Below are 23,320 nucleotides of genomic sequence, written 5' to 3'. Positions count from 1 at the left end.
GATAAAATCTTTCAAAACTGACACATATATAGCTTTTTAATTTTTCATTTTGCATAATAAACATTTATTATTCTATTAATAGTGCATTGAAAACCTCTTAGGAATATGTTAGTAACTGGCTACTAACTAACCTACAAAAAAAATCCATCAGAGATCGACAAATTCTTGATCTCAAAAGGAATCAAGGGCTATGGGGAGAGTGCAGGGAAGTGGTGTTGAAATGCCCATCAGCCTTGATTTAAATGGCAGAGTGGACTTGACGGGCCGAATGGCCTTACTTCCACTCCTATGTCTTATGGTCTTATCAAGCCAGGTTTCACTGTGAAATCTCATTTGTCTTGTACAACCATCAGTTGGAATCATTCCACTAGTGTAAACAAGGTGTAATCAGGAAGTCACTGTAACAATTCAATAAAACAGTGCTGGTATTGATCTACCAATACATTCAAATGATATTCTGTGATGCAAGGCAAGACTGTCAGGTTTAACAATTGAGGAAGAGCGAGGGAGCTATATGCTGATATAAATAAGGTAGTTTGAGAATAGAAGACAAAATGGGAATGTCAAACGATAGTTAGTGCAAGAGGTGGTGCTTTATTAAAAAGGAGAGAGTAGGGCTTAGGTGTAACTGCTAAGAAAGCATTTAAATTTAATTAAAAAGTACTTGTGGGATATGGGTATTAGTCTGTGATGTTGATACAGCTAAAGCAAACTAAAGTAAATATCCTGCAAAGTATAAACTACATATCTTAAAATTCCAAATTTCCAGATATCCTAGAAATGAACTGATAATGTTGTCCTTTGATGAAATTTGAACCTTCAGGCTTTCATGTTCTCATTTTTCTCCAAAATGAATACTGAGTATACCTAAAGTGGAAGTGTTTTAGATTGATCGCCACCTCAATATGGTTGTGTGGAATTAATCCTACCAGTTCTTTTACTATAAAGATTAAAGATTGTTTTCAATAATCAAATCATTAAGCTGTTAACATTTCTGCAATCACTGCATTTAGAACATAGAACATAGAAAAGTACAGCACAGTACAGGCCCTTTGGCCCACGATGTTGTGCCGTGGTATAATCCTAATCCAAAAATAAAATAACCTAATCTACATTCCCCTCAATTCACTGCTGTCCATGTGCATGTCCAGCAGTCACTTAAATGTCACTAATGACTCCGCACAACAGCACAAAAAACACAAGTGTGAAATACAATTGATATTCATTTTTGAACTTTGACCCTGATGTTCACTGCTCTGAGTATTTCAACATTTTCTATTATTTCAAATGAAATACAATCCCAGCTTGCCAAAAGTCTTTTCGAATGCAAAGAATTAGAACAATTAACTACAATACTTAAATTTTTGTTTTCAGCTCTAATATCAATGCTTTGTACAAACTAAATGATGAATTATGTCTAGTTCACCCAAGATAATTGCAGCACAAGAGGTGCAAACAGCCTGTTTCGAGATAAATTTGTTTGCCATTGTTAGTCTTCTCAAGATTGAAATTTGCCATGGCAACCATGTTTCTTTTGGAAAGCAAAAAAAAAGTGACAACAGGTCATTTCCTTTGCAGCAAATAGTCTTTCTTTCCCAGATAGGAAAACACAGTTTTGCCCTTTCACCAAACAAGGCAGCTAATTCTACCCCGTCCTTACCCATTATAACTCCACAAAGCAGAAGCATGTCAGAAAACAGGCTGATTATCTAGGATGACAAAATATGTTACCTGTAAATTTAATGTTTGTGAAGCAGTTGGCTGCAAAGTTGTTCCAGCAAGTTGTACCTGCAATAGAAACAGTAAAAAAAAAGCACTTATAATTGTGTTCTGAGAGCCAATTTATTAGGAGACAAGGATTTCAATTGCGAAACATACAGAATAGAATCATGGAATCCCTACAGTGCTGATAGAGACCACTAAACCAGAGCCTGCACTGACTCTCCAAAGAGCATCCTACCCAGAGTCACCCGACCCATCTAACCTCACACCATGGTTAACCCAACAATCTACATATCCTTAGACATAATGGTAAAATTAGCATGGCCAATCCACCTAAGCTGCACACCTCTGGACTGCAGGAGATACCAGAGTACCTGGCAGAAACCTATGCAGACACAGGGACAACATGCAAACTCTACCCAAGGCCAAAAATTAACCCAAAATGCCTGGTGTTGTGAGGCAACAGTGTTAACCACTATGTCACCTTATTGCCCAATGTCTATCTACAAGAAATTAATTTCTTTTTAGGTTATAAATGTTTTAATCTTTTTCCAGTGTTAGCATTTCTTTTAGTTTCCTTTTAAAAAATACAATTTAATATGGCACGAATTAGTTCTCACTACGCTGACTGTAAGCAAGCAGTCTTCAGCAAAGTCTCACCTTCATCCCCTCACACGTCATTCAAATTCGAGCTTTAATACCATTATTTTGGGAACTATAAAGTTTTCAAAATCCAAACATAGAGTCATAGAGCTGTACAGCAGGAAACCGACCTTTCAGTCCAACGCATTTATGCCGACCAGCTATCCTAAATTAATCTAGTTCCATTTGCCACCATTTATCCCTCTAAATCCTTCCTATTCATACACCCGTCCAAATGCGTTTTTAATGGTGCAATTTAACCAGCCTCCACCACTTTCTCCGGCAGATTATTCCATACATGCACCACCCTCTGCCAGAAAACGTTGCCCTTAGGTTCCTTTAAATCTTTCCCCTCTCACCTTAAACCTATGCCTTCTCATTTTGGACTCCCCCACCCTGTGGAAAATACCTTGTCTATTCACTCTATCCAGTGCCCTTCATAATTTTATAAACCTCTATAAAGGTCACCCCTCAGCCTCTATGGTCCAGAGAAAATAGCCTCAGACTATTTAGCTTCTCCGTGTAGCTCAAACCCTCCAAACATGGCAACATTCTTTTAAATCTTTTCTGAACTCTTTCAAGTTTCACAACATCCTTCCTATAGCAGGGAGACCAGAATTTCATGCAGTATTCCAACACTGGCCTAACCAATTCCTGTACAGCCACATGTCCTTTCCACTCCTACACTCAGTACATTGCCCAATAAAGGCAAGCATAACAGATGCCTTCTTCACTACCCTGTTGACCTGGGACTCCACTTTCAAGGAACTATGAACCTGCACTCCAAGGTCTCATTTTTTAGCAACACTCCCAATAACCTTACTATTAAGTGTCTAAGTCCTGCCCTGATTTGCTTTTCCAAAATTTTTAACAAACAGAATTACACAAGATTTGAAATTCTTTACACAAAGAACAGTTTACTGTATGTAAAAATAAAGCATAAAGTTAACACAACAGTTTTAAACAATGTCACAGATTCAGTTCTATTTTTTAACTGCACACCACCACAGCTCCCATCCATCCCTGCTTAATGTATAAAATTTCCCTAATATAGGAATCTTAAAAGGTGTATTTACTTCTTTAGAAACCATTTTAAAGCTATGTCACAGTCCTCTGGAAATCCTCTCAGTATTCCAGTATGCAAGTTAAGATTTTACAGTGATCAGATTTTTTTGGATAAATGACCTTCCAACTTTCCTTTAGGATATCATGGCTGTCAATGCTGACTGTATTTTGCTCCAAGACACTACATATGAGCAAGGAACAAGTGAAAGTCACTTATCACTTCAACTTGCTCTGCAATTCAATATGATCATAGCTGATCTGATTTTAACCTCAACTGTACTTTCCTGCATATTCCCAATAATCTTTCATCCCTTTGGTACTCAAGAATCTATCCACCTCTGCCTTAGAAGTATTTAAAGATTCTGCACCCTATTATCACTTCAGGGACGGAATTCCAAAGATTCACAATGCTCTAAATGAAAAAAAATTCTCACCTCTGTCTGAACTGGACAATGCCTTTTTTTTACATCAATGGCTATTGCAAGGATCACTGTAGTTTTCTTTCTTAGCCTCAGGTTTGGTTAATCTTCCAGCTGATTTTACTTTCACAAAATCCAAACTGAGCTCAAGCCACTTCCATGCACCACACATTAGTCTCTCTGCAGGTCTGTTTAACATTAAACTTCTTTGGCTTTCCAACTCCGTAAATTGCAGTTTACATGAAACCAAAACTGCAACTGTTTGCTTTCTGAGCTAACTCAAACAAAAGAACCTTCAGCCACAGAGCTGCCCCGCTCTACAATATGTTTGCAGATCTCTTGGCACAGAAATACAAATTAGTTGTTTACCTTCAATATAACTCTTTGAATTTTTCACCCATCTGTATAATTTATATCTAACATGGAGTAATGAAATTGCTGGACACGTTGAGATATATTCAAAATAATTAGAATTACAGATTCAGATTTTCATAACAGCTTAAAACAATACTGAGCTCTTCTTCCATCACCTTCAACCCCAGACTCACCTCTTTTGTGAGGCATAACCATCTACCAACCCTCACCCTACTACAGAACTTCTTGTCTTCAGAGTTTTTGTCCCATCTAGACTTCTCTGACATCATATCCTTTTATAAGCTTTCAATAGGAACTGTGAATTTGTCACCTCCAGTTCTCTATTCTCCTTACTCTAACTTATTCTCAATCAACTGCACTCCCTTTTTCAGGCTCAACTTGATTAAAACTATCTCTAAATCTATAGTTAACAGATCTCTCTCTTGCAAAGTTGGAAGGATAACCCTCAAATTCTCCCACCTCTCATTATGATACAGGTACTGTAAATCAAACTATGATGTCCTAGACCATTACTGGCCTTATTTCCACTGAAAAATGTCCACTGATGGTCTCTAACAAAATACAGACTTCTACCTCATTCCCAAGATCCACAAAGCGTAACTGACATGGTAAACTCATCATTTTAGCTGTTCTTAGAGTCACAGAAATGTACAGCATGGAAACAGACCCTTCAGTCCAACTCGCCCACACTGGCCAGATACCTAAATTAACCTACTCCCATTTGTCAGCATTTGGCTCAGTTCCCTCTAAATCTTTCCTCTTCACCACCAGATGCCTTTTAAATGTTACTTTTGTATCAGCCTCCACCACTTCCTGTGGCAGTTCATTCCATACATGTACCACCTTGTGTGTGAAAAAAAGCGCTTTTAAATCATTTCCCCATACCTTAAACAAATGCCATCTAGATATGGACACCCCCCTACCCTGGGAAAAAGACCTTGACTATTCATCCCATCCATGCCCCTAATTTCATAAGTCTCAGTAAGGTGACGCCTCAGCTTCTGATATTCCAGGGAAAACAGACCCAGCCTGTTCAGCCCCTCCTTATATCTCAAATCTTCCAATCCTGGCATCAGCCTTGTAAATCTTTTTTGAACACTTTCAAGTTTAACAACACCCTTCCTATAACAGAGAGACCAGAAATGGACACAGTATTTCAAAAATGGCCTAACCAAGGTCCTGACATCCCAATTCCTATATTCGATGCACTGACCAATAAAGGCAAGCATACCAAATGCCTTCTTCACTACCGTGTCTACACGCGATTCTGCACTTCAAGGTCTCTTTGCTTGGCCACAACCCTAAGGACCTTACTGTTAAGCATGTAAGTCCTGCCCTGATGTGCCTTTCCAAAATGCAGCACCTCACATTTATCTAAATTAAACTCCATCTGCCACTCCTCAGCCCACTGGCCCACCTGCTCACAGTCGCATTGTACTCGGAGGTAACCTTCTTTGTTATCCACTACACCACCAATTTTGGTATCATCTGCAAATTTACTAACCATACCTCCTGTAATCACTTCCAAATCATTTATGTAAATGACAAAAATGACAAAAATGACTACCGATCCCTGTAGCACACTGTTGATTACTGGCCTCCAGTCCAAAAAGCAACCCTCCACACCCCTCTGCTTCTTGCCTTCAAGCCAACTTTGTACCCAAATGGTCAATTCTCCCTGTATTCCATGTGATCCAACCTTTCTAAACAGTCTACCATACAGAACATTTGAAAAACATTTTACTGACATCCATACAGAAAAACTCCACCATGCTGCCTTCAATCTCTTTCAAAAAACTCAATCAAGTTAGTGAGACATGATTTCCTATGCACAAAGCTATGTTGACTATCCCTAATCAATCCTTGCCTTTCCAAATACATGTAAATCCTATCCCTCAGAATCCCCTCCAACATCATACCCATCACTGATGTCAGGCTCATCAGTTTATAGTTCCCTGGATATTCCTTATCACCTTGCTTAAATAATGACACTACGTTAGCCAACCTCCAATCTATCAGCACCTTGCCCTTGAACACTGATAATATAAATATCTCAAAAGCTCTTGCTTCATGTAACACATTTATTCCCATACCAATTTTTTTTCTCCTCTTATCCAATATCTTCCAACAACTCTTTAACAGTTTCCTGTACCAAATGTCTGCTTCTCACCATGGACATCTAGTTCCCCCGAATCTCGATACCCCGTCAAGACAGCCTGCAAATTCTCTGCTTTTTCCTTAAGCGAATGCTTAAGTAGTTCCTATCCACCACCGCTTTCCTCTTCAACCAACATCACTCAAAAAACACAATTATTTGGTTATTATCACAATGCTGTTTTCTCAGAGTCTGCCGGGTGCAAATCAACTGTTTTGTTCCTTTATTATAATAATCACTGGGCTTGAAATTGTTTCAATAATTGTGAAGCATTTGAGGTCTTGAGTTTATGACAGATAAAGGCAAGTCATTCTTTCTTATACAGGCACATTTAACGTAGTATTACACTGACCATCTCCTCTGATTTCACTCACTGGTTTCAAATGAAAGGAATCAATATGGGATTCAAGTCAGATCTAGTAATGCCTGCCATTTTATGGGATATTTGGTCTTTTTTGTCCCAGTCTTGTTCGAGTGCTCTCATTCATCACATGCAGAATGCCTGTTCGCTCTAAAAACGTGATCATGCTTGTATTTGCTTAAAATTTTATTTAATAAAAACTAAAAGAACTGCGGATGCTATGTATCATGAACAAAAACAGAAGTTGCTGGAAAAGCTCAACAGGTCTGGCAGCAGTCATGAAGAAAGAAGAATAAGAGTTAACGTTTCAGATCTGGTGATCCTTCCTCAGGAACACTCAACATTAAACATCTTCCTCAAGAAGGGTCACTGGACCCGAAACGTTAATACCTGATTTTTTTTCCTTCACAAATGCTGCCAGACCTGCTGAGCTTTTCCAACAACTCTTGTTTTTGTTTAACATTTTACTACTCCACCCTAATCCCATTGTGGTCACTTCTACTGTCCCAATAATGCTCAAGGAACAGTACCCTAGCTTTCACTTAGGCACTTTATGACCTTCTGAGCTCAACGCTGAATTTAAACATTTCAGATCATAACAGCAGTACGTTCAGATGCCAATTGATGGCAATGGTTCTGAAGAACGTAGAGTGTCTTACTGTGCTGTCTCCTAGCCCATTCTTTTACAGCTCTGTCCTAGCTCGTTGTGCTATCTTCCACATCCTTTATGACTTTTTCTGGTTCCTGGTTTGATCAACTGATCTAACTTCGTAAAAAGTTAACGCTTGCACTCAGTATTACAATTTTTCATTTTATATTCAAGATGGATTAAAACTGGTAAGCAAAATTGAAAAATGGGAGTCTAATTTTTCATGATTGGTGGTCTGTTTAGCAATGGTCTAAGAGTATACAACAAATTCGCTTTCAGTGACATTTCACCTGATATGACAGTAAATGACCCAGGGAATCACTTAGATGGACGTCCACGGAAGTGGCCAACTAAAAATGCTAAGTTCAACAATCCAAAACATTGGTGTCATCTCTACACATTCTCACTAAGTTCTTCTCCATGGAGGATGTTATGGGCCAGGCAGGATCCCCTCAAAATATTTTCAAAAGATAGCCTAGACCCTAACTTTTCCTTATTTTAAAGGCAGGTGTGAAGTGGGTGTTCCACGTGTGATGCAACTGCCAAATCACTTGGCTTTAAGCAAAACAAAATTTATTTAAACACTATAATTGAAACACTAACAAAAGAAAGCAGAGATCAGAATAACATAATTATTGGAAAGCCTAACCGGCCCAATATAGCAACTTAACTAATTAACTGTTTGACTATGGTAACATCCCATAAATACACACCTTGGCAAAAAGGTAAATTCAGACACACATTCTTACAGGGAGGCGGGAACAACATCCAGAGGGAGACTTCAGAGAAAGTCAGAGGAATCCTTTACCAAAGTTTGCAACACTTCTGGTACTAAAACATCTTGTGACTGCTACAGCTAAAAAAAAAGTAGAAAAATCCTGAACTGGGAGAATTGGCCGCTCCACTTCCAGTGTTAAACGTTACTCCCTTGTGTCTTCGGCACCTCTACCCTTACAACCTCTCTTCGAAAAAGCCAGGAACATAATGACCTTTTTAAAGTGACAGCATAATCACAAAAGGACATTCAATATTAAACATCACCAAATATGTTTTTACATTTAGCCAACCTAAACAATGGTACTTATCACTCATCACATACAAAAAACTTTCGTTTAACATTTCTTTCTGATCATCCGGTCATTTTGGAAAGTGTACAGCTCCAAATGAAATAAATTCAGATAGCTTTTACACAATTTATTGCATTTGTGATAAGTTACCAGCTACAAGTAGAAATGAATAAATGAAAATTAAAATTACGCTTTTTTATTTTTAATGTCGTATGTCCCATGTCAGCAAATTAATAATGAAGTATGCCTTGGAAACACAAATCTTTGCTGGGTAAAAATCAATTCAGAAATAGTGAGAACTGGTGACGCTGGAGAATCTGAGATAAAGAGGTGTCTAGCTGGATGAACACAGCAGGCCAAGCAGCATTACAGGAGAAGGAAAGCTAACATTTCGGGTCTAGACCCTTCTACAAAAATCTGAAGAAGGGTCTAGATGTGAAATGTCAGCTTTCCTGCTCCTCTGCTGCTGCTTGGCCTACTGTGTTCATCAAGCTCTACAGCTTTTCATCTTCGCTGGGTTACTTTTTTCCCTACAAGAAACATGTGAGCCTGCAAACAAAAAAGACAGCTCAAACAATTTTGTTTTTGCTTTTCTCATATACAGAGACTTGTTTTTAGTATACAATACATCTTAGAACATTGTATATTTAATTTATTTGCATTACATATAAACATTTAATACATAATATATTTGGACACACACTGTTACAATCCACCCAGGCAAAGACAAAATACCCACTAACCCAATAGAAAAGCAAATGTGATTTCACATTTTGAGATTTCTACTGAAATAAACAAAAATCAACAAATGCAAAACATTAATTAACAAGCAACTAACACATCAAACTAAAGGCATTTGTGCATGGATTAATGAATGCAAATGAAATGTCTTACAATGCGTTGTTTCTCGCACTCATGCAACATTATAGGAACAGTTTCAGGTACTCTCCTTCTGCACTAGAGATTCACTTTACACCTCCCACGGATAATCAAAGCTTGCAGCGTTCTTTGACAAACATGACAGTCAGCTAGAGTTTTTCTGGACATGACTATCCATTCCTTAAATCTACAAGAACCGTGCCTGTTCTGTTCCCTCTCCATTAGACAGAAACCAAACTCCACAATGCATCCTGCTTGGTTGTAAGCATGATGCTTTCCTACAGCAGTAACCCCTTTGTTTCTTTGCAGTCCAAATAGGAGCTGACCCTTTTCTAAGAGACACTGTAAGAAGTTAAAAGTGTTACCCTGTTTCATTGGCTTTATGCTTGAGTTTCACTCTCCAAGGCAACTAGATTACACATACAGGTCTTCAAGAGTGACAATTTGAAATTCTGTTTTGAGTTCAAGATAAATTTCAAAACATAACTATCTTGGAAACTTGATGTCAATAAATGTACAATCTCACATAAACTCTCATATACATTTATTTCAACAGAATACCATACTATCGGGGCTCTGGCCAATCTTGCCTTTCAGAAAGCGATGATGCCTTCTCTACACATAATAAATGGCTAGACCTTTCAATATCCTCAACACTCAGAAGTTCCCTCACCTTTAACTTTCACCCTTCAACCTGCTAGGCAGCATTATTAAAATTGCAAACTGTAATTGACCAGAAAAAGTCACGGACTTTTGTAAAGGCTTGCTGAAACTAAATACACTTTAACATCTACTTGCAGTTATAGAACACACTGGAACTTTAATGTAATAAAATGTTCCAAAGAACCTCACAGAAGTATCTTCAAACAAAATGTGACACAGCAACACATATGGAGATATTTGAATAAATGATGAAAAGTTTAGTCAAGGGATTGATTTTGAGGAGTTTCTTTAAAAAATTCCAGAGCTTAGGGTCTAACCAATTGAAAGCACGACTGTCAATGGCGAAGAAATTAAAAATGGGAACGTGCAAGAGACTAGAAGTAGAAAGGCACCACCATCTCAGAACGTTCCATGTATTTAGATCTCCATGTGCAACCTAGTGCAAAAACTTAAAATTTACATTTAAAACTTACACCTCTAATACTAGCAAATGGCACTTTTAAGCACTGTGACAACATGCAGTTAGTTAAACTGCCTTCAACACATCTAGACAAGGAGATGCAAAACTGCTTGCAGCATTCTCTTTTCACAACAACAAAGATTAAGAACTTTTGTTTATAAATTCCCGGAAATCTCTGCCTCACAAGTCTTGTAAGTCTGATCAAGCAACAGTGCACATAGCCACAACAGTAACCTCAATAAATATTATAGGTGCGAAAACTCACATATAAGCATCTGTTCATCACATCTGATATGTAGTTAACCTAAAGTGGCAAGAAAATGACAGTACAGTATATATGCATATATGAAAAGAATTTTGCTAATACGATATGATGGAAGGAGCTGACGAAAAAGTGACAGCAAAAAATAAATGGACACTTGAAAATAAAACAAAATAAGCAATAGAAGAAACAAAGAAGCAAACATGTACAAGTTACAAGGAATGTTTACATTAATGCAAGCTATGTAGCTTGCACAGATTGCAGCAAAATAAAAATCACCCAGTGTAAAAGGTCTTTCACCTTTACATATATAAACTGCAAGCTCTCTCAATTTTCTAAGATTGTAATTTCTACAATCTCTTGGGTAATGAGAATTTTCTGATGCTAAAATGGAAAAAGATTTTACTTGCTGCAAGGACACTAAGAATGGTTACGCGAGGGACCACCGGAGGTCATTAAAATTGAATACTGAATCTAACCAATGAATGGCCATAAAACATAACAGACAAACAGGAACAACTGAATACTGACCCCCAAAGCTCTCCTCATTTTTCTGGTAACAACATAGAACTTTCGACTAAGGTAGAAAAAAGTCCTTTATTTGAATCAGAAGAAGGATCTTATATAAAGGTAGTGGAATGCACTACTGAAGTGAATCATTCTGAATAAATAATGTAACTTGAAAATGTCATTCATGTTTTGAATCATGCACACAGCAACACACAATATAACATTATATAATGATAAGAATGCACATACGTTAATCAAATAATTTCTCCAGATAAAATAGCCAAAATTTCAGACCACTTCATTCTGCAAGAAGAAACAATCTCAATGTGCTCCAATAATGATTGCGTGTTTCTTCATTAGGAAATTATGAACTATTTACAATTCATTACAAATATCATACATACAGTTGAGCCTAAAGTACACTTATTCAGCTCCATTATATAATACCTCAAGTAATTTATTTTGAGAGACAGCAGAAGTTCAAAAACTAAAATAAAATGGTGTTCTAATGCTTGGATTTGTTGGGCCTTTTAAAAAGCAAATATAATATAAAATGAATTGACACAACGACTATCAAATCTTGGCCTGAAATTTCCACCAAGAACTAGAAAAAATTAAAATGGAATCCAAATTAGTCCACACACTGTAATACTTTCACCATGGTGAAGTTTGCCCAAGTTTTGGCATTAACTCACTAGCATCAACTTACATGCTAAATCATCTTTGAATTAATGCAACCAATTGATAATTAAACATGATTCATTTATATCTGCAACAAGGATAATGGGGCCTCAAGATGTCAAGCTGTAATTGCAAGGCCACAAGCTATTATTCAAACATTATTAAAATAATTAATCATTTCTATAGCGGTCTGGAAAACTCAACTGACTGCCCGGCCAAGTGATGGTGCATATCTGTGTACCTCAGGATCTGGATTTAATATGCTGACTACTAAGTTAGCCCAATTGATAAACGCAGTTCTCTGATTTGTAATATCCTTTGTATGGGTTGGGACAAACTCAGTAAGAGAACGTTAAACTAGTATAAAAGGCTGTGGATACTTGAGCGTAAAGTAGTTATAGGTACCAATTACTTACATTTAAAGTTGTGTTACTTCATTTAATTTGGTACAGATAAAGCTGTTATCTGGGTGGAAATTATGCATTAACTCCAGATCATCCTGTTCCGTGATCACACTGCAATCCAGTTGGAAAAATGAACTTCAGCATAAATTATGTTTACTAATGGTAGCATGTTATACCTGGTGCAGCTGTCCCAATAAGGCCTGAGCCTGTGCTGTTGTGAGGGGGCCTCCTGTTGGGATGGGCTGCCGCTGGAAATCCAATCCATTTGTTTGGGCACCTGGAGGAGGAAGATCAAAACACAAACACAAAGAGACAGAAAAAAATATTAACAGAAAGGGGCTGTACAACTGGTTTCAAAACCAAAGTAACATCTAGCCATTGTCCAATGAAAGTGTCATACTGTCCATGGTCTTTGCCAGAAAAATACAATGGTCTTCCCTCCAAATTACTGCACTAGCCACCATGATATGGCAGAGTTATTAAAATTCCATTATTAATTCTTTGCCCTTTCTTGAAAACTATGTGAATTACAAATGGGTTCTCATCTAACTTGAGCTATAGTCAGATGATGGACTTCACAACTTTCTAAAATACCTCAGAACGATGTCACTACTGCTAATACAGAAATGTCTTCTGATTACTGATTAAAAACACTAATACCGCTGTTCTCTGAAAGCTGCTGCCTGACTGCTGAAATTTCCACTATTTTCTGTTCCTATCTGAAATTGCCATCATTTTCAGTACTGTGGTTTTGTAATGATGTTGGACTGGGGTAGACAAGGTCAGAAATCACATGACACCAGGTTATAGTCCAACAGGTTTATTTGAAAACACAAGCTTTCATAATCTTACTCATTGGTCAGGTGTTAGTGAGAAAAGTAGTATCTGACACAGAATTTATAAGTAAAACAACCACCAAACCTTAAACATTGTTCAGAGAAAATGACTGAACCTTCAAGACAACATTGACCACAACACTGTACAACCCTGTCACAGCAGCCTCTGCAAGGCCTGTCAGATGTTCGACAATGGCACGATCACATTCGGGAACACCACCCACCATGAGCATGGCAGATACTCATATGACTCAGCCACTGTTGTCTATCTCGTATGCTGCAGGCAAGGATGCAAATGCTACAATAACAGATGAATGGGCACCATGCAACAATCATCAGACAGGAGTGCTCCCTCCCAGTGGGGGAGCACTTCAGCAGTCAAGGACATTCAGCCTCAGGCCTTTGGGTAAATGCCCTCCAAGGAGGACTTTGGGATACAAAACAATGCAGATTCTCCGAGCACTCTCTCGTTCACACACAGACATGCTCTCTCTCTCTCAAGCACATGATCGCTCTCATTTTCTCGCACACATGCTCTCTCTCTCATATGTGGATGCACTCTCTCTCACAAACACACACACTCTCTCTCTCTCTCCCAAACACATCACAAACTCTCCATCCCCCCAAAGTCTCAAGCACACACACGCTCTTTCAATCACACACATTCTCTCTCTCACTCTCACACACACACTCTTTCATTCACACACACATTCTCTCTCTCACACACACACTCCCCCCAGCACACACACACACCCACCCCGCACTCACACACACACACTGCCCCCCCCGACACACACACACATACACCCACCGCGAGCGCGCACGCACACACACTCTCCCCAACTATGCCCCAGCACACACACACACTCTCCCCCAACACAGACACACACTCTCCCCCAGCGCACGCGCGCGCACACACACACACACACACACACTCTCCCCCCCGACACACACTCACACTCTTCCCCCCCCAACACACACACACACACACACACTCTTCCCCCCAACACACACACACACACTTTCCCCCCAAACACACACACACACACACACACATTCTCCCCCCCCACACACACACACACACATTCTTCCCCCCCCCCACACACACACACACACACACGCCCCATGCATACTGTCACCCCCCCCACACACACACACTCTCCCGCCCCCCCCGACACACACACTCTCCCGTGCCCCCAACACACACACACTCTCCCGCAACACCCCACACACACACACACTCTCCCCCCACCACACAAACACACACACGCACCCCCCCATATACACACACACACACACACACACACACACACAATCTTCTCCCATACACACAACACACCCCACCCCCCACACACACAGCTCTCCCCACCCCCACTCAGAAACACACACAAACTCTCCCCACCCCCAAACATTCACACGCTCTCCACCCCCACACACGCTCCCCGCCACCCACACACACACACACTCCCCACCAACACACACACATTCTCTCTCTCGCGCGTGCACACACACATTCTCTCTCGCGCGCGCACACACACATTCTCTCTCTCGCGCGCGCACACACACATTCTCTCTCTCGCGCACGCACACACACATTCTCTCTCTCTCGCGCGCACACATACATTCTCTCTCTCTCGTGCGCACACACACATACACCGCGCGCGCACATTCTGTCTCCCCAACACACATTCTTTCCATCCCAGAGGTGACAGGGGCAGCCCTTGGATTTCAAGGTCGCATACTACCGACAGTGGTATCAATGATCACTGGCAAAACTGGAATCAATGGAGATCAGGGGACAAATTCTCCGGTGGTTGGAGTCATACCTGACATATAGAAGCTGGTCGTGGTTCTGAGTGGTCAATTATCGCAACTCCACGACTTCTCTGCAGAGTAATATACTCAGCCCAACCACCTTCAGCTGCTGTATCGATGACCTGCCCTCCAGCATAAGGTCAGAAGTGGGGATGTTCGCCGACGACAGCACAATGTTCAACATCATTTGTGACTCGAGATACAGAAGCAGTCCATGTTCAAATGCAAATATCCACGCTTGGGCTGATAAAGTGGCAAGAAACATTCGCGGCACACAAATGCCAGGCTATGACCATCACCAACCATTCCTTGACATTCAGTGTTACCGTCACTGAGCCTCCACTAACATCCTGGGGGTTATCAGTGACTAGTAAATCACCACATAAACATAGCGGCTACAATAGCAAGTCAGAACTTTAGAATACTGCAGCAAGTAAGTCAACACCTGGCCCTTCAATTCCTGTCCACCATCTACAAGGCACATGTCACCGGTGTGATGGAATACGCCCCACTTGCCTGGATGGGTGCAGCCCCAACAACACTCAAGAGGGTTGACATCATCCAGGACAAAACAGCCCTCTTGATTGGCATCACATCTACATGCGTCAATTCCTTTCACCACCAATGCTCAGCAGCAGTGTGTACTATCGGCAAGATACACTGCAGAAATTCACCAAAGATCCTCTCACTCTCCACCTCGCATGTGCACATACACACACATACATTCTCGCTCTTGCACGAACAGACACATTCTCTCTCGTGCGCACACACGTTCTCTCACACACACGCACACATTCTCTCTCTCGCACACAAATCAACACGCGCACACTCTCTCACCCGCACACAAATCAACACGCGCACTCTCTCACCTGCACACAAATCAACACGCGCACACTCTCTCTCACGTACACAAATCAACACACGCACACTTTCACACGCACACAAATCAACACGCGCGCACACTTTCTCTCACGTACACAAATCAACACACGCACACAAATCAACACACGCACACTCTCACACGCACACAAATCAACACACGCACAGTCTCACGCACACAAACACACACAGGCACACTCTCTCGCGCACATTCTCTCTCACGCACAAACACACAGGCACACATTCTGTCTCGTGCACAAGCGCACATTCTCTCTCACGCACACGCGCACATTCTCTCTCGTGCACACAAACGCACATTTTCTCTCACGCATACAAACTTACACATTCTCACGCACACATTCTCTCTCATGCACACACTCTCTCTCATGCACACAAATCAACTCTCACACATTCTCTCTCATGCAAACACTCGCTCTCAGGCACACAAATGCACACACACACACACACACACACACACAAATCAACACACGCACACTCTCTCAAAAGCACACAAATCAACACACGCACACTCTCACACACGCACACAAATCAACACACGCTGACTCTCACACGCACACACTAATCAACACGCGCACACTAATCAACACGTGCACACTCTCTCACCAGCACACAAATCAACACACGCACTCTCTCACCTGCACACAAATCAACACGCGCACACAAATCAACACGCACGCACACTCTCTCTCACGCACACAAATCAACACACGCACACTCTCACACGCACACAAATCAACACATGCACACTCTCGCGCACACAAACACACAGGCACATTCTCTCTCGTGCATAAAAACAAACAGGCGCACTTTCTGTCTTGCGCACACACACAGGCGCACATTCTCTCACGCTCATTCTTACACAATATTCTCTCGCGGACAAAATCACACACATATTCTCTCTCGTGCACACAAACACACACATTCTCATGCACACACGCAAACATTCTCTCTCGCGCACACAAACGCACACATTCTCTCGTGCGCACATAAACACAGACGCGTACATTCTCTCTCACACACATGCACACACACATTCTCTCTCACGCACACGCATGCACACAATCTCTCGCACATGCGCCAATTCTCTCTCTCTCTCTCTCACACAAACACACACACATTCCCTCACACACACACTTTCTCTCTCTCACACACACACATTCTCTCTCTCACAAACACTCACATGTACACACATTCTCTCTAACACACACTCACACATACACACACATTGTCTCTCTCCCCCCCCAACACACACACACACATTGTCTCCCCCGCGCGCACACACACACATTGTCTCCCCCGCGCACACGCACACTGTCTCCACCACACATACACACACACACGCGCACACACACACACACACACATACGCACACGCACATTCTGTCTCCACCACACACACAAACGCACATTCTGCCTCTCCCACACACACGCACGGACATTCTGTCTCTCCCACACACACGGTCTCTCCCACACACAAGCACGCACATTCGGTCTCTCCCACACACACGCACGCACATTCGGTCTCTCCCACACACACGCACGCACATTCGGTCTCTCCCACACACACGCACGCACATTCGGTCTCCCCCACACACACGCACGCACATTCTGTCTCCCCCACACACACGCACGCACATTCTGTCTCCCCCACACACACGCACATTCTCTCTCCCCCACACACATTCTTTCCATCCCAGAGGTGACAGGGGCAGCCCTTGGATTTCAAGGTCGCATACTACCGACAGTGGTATCAATGATCACTGGCAAAACTGGAATCAATGGAGATCAGGGGACAAATTCTCCGGTGGTTGGAGTCATACCTGACATATAGAAGCTGGTCGTGGTTGGTAGTGGTCAATTATCTCAGCTCCACGACGTCTCTGCAGGGTAATATACTCAGCCGAACCACCTTCAGCTGCTGTATCGATGTCCTGCCCTCCAGCATAAGGTCAGAAGTGGGGATGTTCGCCGACGACAGCACAATGTTCAACATCATTTGTGACTCGAGATACAGAAGCAGTCCATGTTCAAATGCAAATATCCACGCTTGGGCTGATAAAGTGGCAAGAAACATTCACGGCACACAAATGCCAGGCTATGACCATCACCAACCATTCCTTGACATTCAGTGTTACCGTCACTGAGCCTCCACTAACATCCTGGGGGTTATCAGTGACCAGAAACTCACCACATAAACATAGCGGCTACAACAGCAAGTCAGAACTTTAGAATACTGCAGCAAGTAAGTCAACACCTGGCCCTTCAATTCCTGTCCACCATCTACAAGGCACATGTCACCGGTGTGATGGAATACGCCCCACTTGCCTGGATGGGTGCAGCCCCAACAACACTCAAGAGGGTTGACATCATCCAGGACAAAACAGCCCTCTTGATTGGCATCACATCTACATGCGACAATTCCTTTCACCACCAATGCTCAGCAGCAGTGTGTACTATCGGCAAGATACACTGCAGAAATTCACCAAAGATCCTCTCACTCTCCACCTCGCACGCGCACATACACACACATACATTCTCGCTCTTGCACGAACAGACGCATTCTCTCTCGCGCGCACACACGTTCTCTCACACACATTCTCTTTCACGCACACATTTACACTCGCGCACACACACGCACACATTCTCTCTCTCGCATACAAATCAACACGCCAACACTCTCACCAGCTCACAAATCAACTCGCGCAGACTCTCTCATACGCACACAAATCAACACGCACACACTCTCTCACCCGCACACAAATCAACACGCGCACACTCATCAACGCGCACGCACATTCTCACACGCACACAAATCAACACGTGCACACTCATCAACGCGCACGCACATTCTCACACGCACACAAATCAACACGCGCGCATACACTCTCTCACGCACACAAATTAACACACGCACACTCTCTCTCGTGCACACAAACACATACAGGCACATTCTCTCTCGCGCATACAAACACACATGTGCACATTCTCTCGCGCACACAAACACACAGGCGCACATTCTGTCCCGCGCACAAGCGCACACATGCACACGCGCAAATTCTCTCTCACGCACACAAACTCACAAACGCACACATTCTCTCTCATGCACACACTCACTCACACACACACAAATCAACTGACACACATTCTCTCTCACGCAAACACTCGCTCTCAGGCACACAAACGCGCACACACACACAAATCAACACACGCACAGAAATCAACACACGCACACTCTCTCACCAGCACACAAATCAACACACGCTGTCTCCCCCGCACACACACGCACATTCTGTCTCCCCCGCACACACATTCTGTCCCCCCCGCACACACACGCACACTCTCTCACAAGCACACAAATCAACGCACGCACACTCTCTCACCAGCACACAAATCAACACACGCACACTAATCAACACGCACACTAATCAACACACGTACACTCTCTCACCAACATATAAATCAACAGACGCACACTCTCACACACGCACACAAATCAACACATGCACACGCTCTCACGCACACAAATCAACACACGCACACGCTCTCACGCACACAAATCAACACACACTCTCTCTCATACACACACATCAACACACACTCTCTCTCATACACACACACTCTCTCACGCACACAAACACACAGGCATATTCTCTCTCGCGCATAAAAACATACAAGCGCACATTCTCTCTCGTGCACACACACAGGCGCACATTCTCTCACGCTCATTCTTACACAATATTCTCTCACGCACAAAAACACACACACATTTTCTCTCGTGCACACAAACACACACATACACATTCTCACGCACACACGCAAACATTCTCTTGCGCACACAAAAACACAGACACGTACATTCTCTCTCACGCACGCAATCTCTCGCACATGCGCCAATTCTCTCTCTCACACACACACACACATTCTCTCTCACTCTCACACACACACATTCCCTCTCTCTCTCTTACACACACGCATTCTCTCTAACACACACTCACACAACACACACATTGTCTCTCCCCCCAACACACACACATTGTGTCTCCCCCGCACACACACACACGCACATACATTCTGTCCCCGCCGCGCGCACACACACACACTCGCACATTCTGTCCCTCCCACACACACGCACATTCTGTCTCCCCCGCACACACATTGTCTCCCCTGCACACACACACACACGCACATTCTGTCTACCCCGCACACACATTCTGTCTCCCCCGCGCACACACGCACATTCTGTCTCCCCCGCGCACACACGCACATTCTGTCTCCCCCGCGCACACACACACACACACACACACGCACATTCTGTCCCTCCCACACACACGCACATTCTGTCTCCCCCCGCATACACGCACATTCTGTCTCCCCCGCACACACGCACATTCTGTCTCCCCCAAACACACACAATCACTTTCTGTCTCTCCCACACACACGCAGACACATTCTGTCTCTCCCACACACACACACGCACATTCTGTCTCTCACACACACACATGCACATGCACATTCTGTCTCTCCCACACACACGCACGCACATTCTGTCTCTCCCACACACACACATGCACATTCTGTCTCTCCCACGCACACGCACGCACATTCTGTCTCTCCCACGCACACACCCATTCTCTCTCCCCAACACACACGCACATTCTCTCTCCCCCACACACATGCACATGCACATTCTGACTCCCCCACACACATTCTTTCCATCCCAGAGGTGACAGGGGCAGCTCTTGATTTCAAAGTCGCATACTACCAAGAGTGGTATCAATGATCACTGGCAAAACTGGAATCAATGGACATCAGGGGACAAATTCTCCGGTGGTTGGAGTCATACCTGACATGTAGAAGCTGGTCGTGGTTCTGAGTGGTCAATTATCTCAGCTCCACGACTTCTCTGCAGAGTAATATACTCAGCCCAACCACCTTCAGCTGCTGCATCGATGACCTGCCCTCCAGCATAAGGTCAGAAGTGGGGATGTTCGCCGACGACAGCACAATGTTCAACATCATTCGTGACTCGAGATACAGAAGCAGACCATGTTCAAATGCAAATATCCACGCTTGGGCTGATAAAGTGGCAAGAAACATTCGCGGCACACAAATGCCAGGCTATGACCATCACCAACCATTCCTTGACATTCAGTGTTACCGTCACTGAGCCTCCACTAACATCCTGGGGGTTATCAGTGACCAGTAAATCACCACATAAACATAGCGGCTACAACAGCAAGTCAGAACTTTAGAATACTGCAGCAAGTAAGTCAACACCTGGCCCTTCAATTCCTGTCCACCATCTACAAGGCACATGTCACCGGTGTGATGGAATACGCCCCACTTGCCTGGATGGGTGCAGCCCCAACAACACTCAAGAGGGTTGACATCATCCAGGACAAAACAGCCCTCTTGATTGGCATCACATCTACATGCGTCAATTCCTTTCACCACCAATGCTCAGCAGCAGTGTGTACTATCGGCAAGATACACTGCAGAAATTCACCAAAGATCCTCTCACACTCTACCTCTCATGTGCGCACACATACATACATTCTCGCTCTCGCACGAACAGACACATTCTCTCTCGTGCGCACACGCACGTTCTCTCTCGCACACATTCTATCTCACGCACACTCTCTCACCCACACAAATCAACACATGCACACTCTCTCACACGCACACAGATCAACACATGCACACAGTTCAGCACACGCACACTCACGCACACAAATCAACACAATCACTCACACATGCTCGCTCACACACATACATTCTCCCTCACACACACGCACACGCTCACGTTCACATTCTCTCTTGCGCACACAAACGCATACATTCTCACGCACACAAACACACACATTTTTTCTCATGCACCCACTCTCTCTCACACACAAATCAACTCACACACGCACACATCTGCTCTCAACACACAAATCAACACACGCTGACTCTCACACGCACAAAAAGCAACACACGCTGACTCTCTCACACGCACACAAATCAACACACGCACGCTCACTCACACGCACATAACTCAACCCACGCACACAACTCAACCCACGCACACAACTCAACCCACGCACACAAATCAACACACGCACACAAATCAACACACGCACACAAATCAACACACGCACACAAATCAACACACGCACACTCACACGCACATAAATCAACACACGCACACAAATCAACACAAGTACACTCTCTCACATGCACACAAAACACCCGCACACTCACTCACACGCAAACAAATTAACACACGCACACTGTCTCACACGGACACAAATCAACACATGCACACGCATTAACACACACACACGCTCCAACAGGCGCACAAATCAACACACGCACACAAATCAACACACGCACACTCTCTCACACGCACACTCTCTCTCACGCACACAAACACACACGAGCACATACTCTCTTGCACGCGCGCATACCCGCTCATTCTCTCTCTCGCACACACACGCAGACATTCTCTCACACTCATTCTCACACACACATCCTGTCTCTCACACACACACACATTCTGTCTCCCCCGCACACACACACATTCTGTCTCTCCCCCACGAACATTGTCTCTCCCCCGCACACACGCGCATTCTGACTCCCCCACACACATTCTATCCATCCCAGAGGTGACAGGGGCAGCTCTTGGATTTCAAGGTCGCATACTACCGAGACTGGTATCAATGATCACTGGCAAAACTGGAATCAATGGATATCAGGGGACAAATTCTCCGGTGGTTGGAGTCATACCTGACATATAGAAGCTGGTCGTGGTTGTTAGTGGTCAATTATCTCAGCTCCACGACTTCTCTGCAGAGTAATATACTCAGCCCAACCACCTTCAGCTGCTGCATCGATGACCTGCCCTCCAGCATAAGGTCAGAAGTGGGGATGTTCGCTGACGACAGCACAATGTTCAACACCATTTGTGACTCGAGATACAGAAGCAGTCCATGTTCAAATGCAAATATCCACGCTTGGGCTGATAAAGTGGCAAGTAACATTCGCGGCACACAAATGCCAGGCTATGACCATCACCAAACAGTGACAATTTAACAACCGTTCCTTGACATTCAGTATTACCGTCACTGAACCTCCACTAACATCCTGGGGGTTATCATTGACCAGAAACTCACCACATAAACAGAGCGGCTACAACAGCAAGTCAGAACTTTGGAATACTGCAGCAAGTAAGTCACCTCCTGGCCACCGTCCACAAGGCACATGTCACCAGTGTGATGGAATACGCCCCACTTGCCTGGATGGGTGCAGCCCCAACTCAAGTGGTTTGACACCATCCAGGACAAAACAGCCCTCTTGATTGGCACCACATCGACATGCATCCATTCCCTTCACCAGCAATGCTCAGCAGCAGTGTGTACTATCGGCAAGATACACTGCAGAAATTCACCAAAGATCCTGTCACTCTCTACCTCGC

At 43.3% G+C, this 23,320-nt stretch overlaps 1 protein-coding gene across 2 annotated transcripts in view; it reads right to left on the bottom strand.

Annotated features, from left to right (window-relative positions):
• Positions 1-23,320, bottom strand: part of LOC125457297 (POU domain, class 2, transcription factor 1-like) — a 382,990-nt gene that overhangs the window by 120,904 nt on the left and 238,766 nt on the right. The window contains exons 3-5 of one of the 2 annotated variants that reach the window (XM_048541322.2): positions 12,491-12,591; positions 10,723-10,761; positions 1,732-1,788 (exon numbers count right to left, since the gene is read on the bottom strand). In XM_048541322.2, the coding sequence (XP_048397279.1) occupies positions 1,732-1,788; positions 10,723-10,761; positions 12,491-12,591 (197 nt within the window). The remainder of the gene's footprint in view (positions 1-1,731; positions 1,789-10,722; positions 10,762-12,490; positions 12,592-23,320) is intronic. The other variant, XM_048541324.2, reaches the window with a different exon arrangement.

Source organism: Stegostoma tigrinum, chromosome 12, assembly GCF_030684315.1.
Source record: "Stegostoma tigrinum isolate sSteTig4 chromosome 12, sSteTig4.hap1, whole genome shotgun sequence".
NCBI lineage: Eukaryota > Metazoa > Chordata > Chondrichthyes > Orectolobiformes > Stegostomatidae > Stegostoma > Stegostoma tigrinum.
This window is presented reverse-complemented; position numbering and strand designations above follow the sequence as displayed.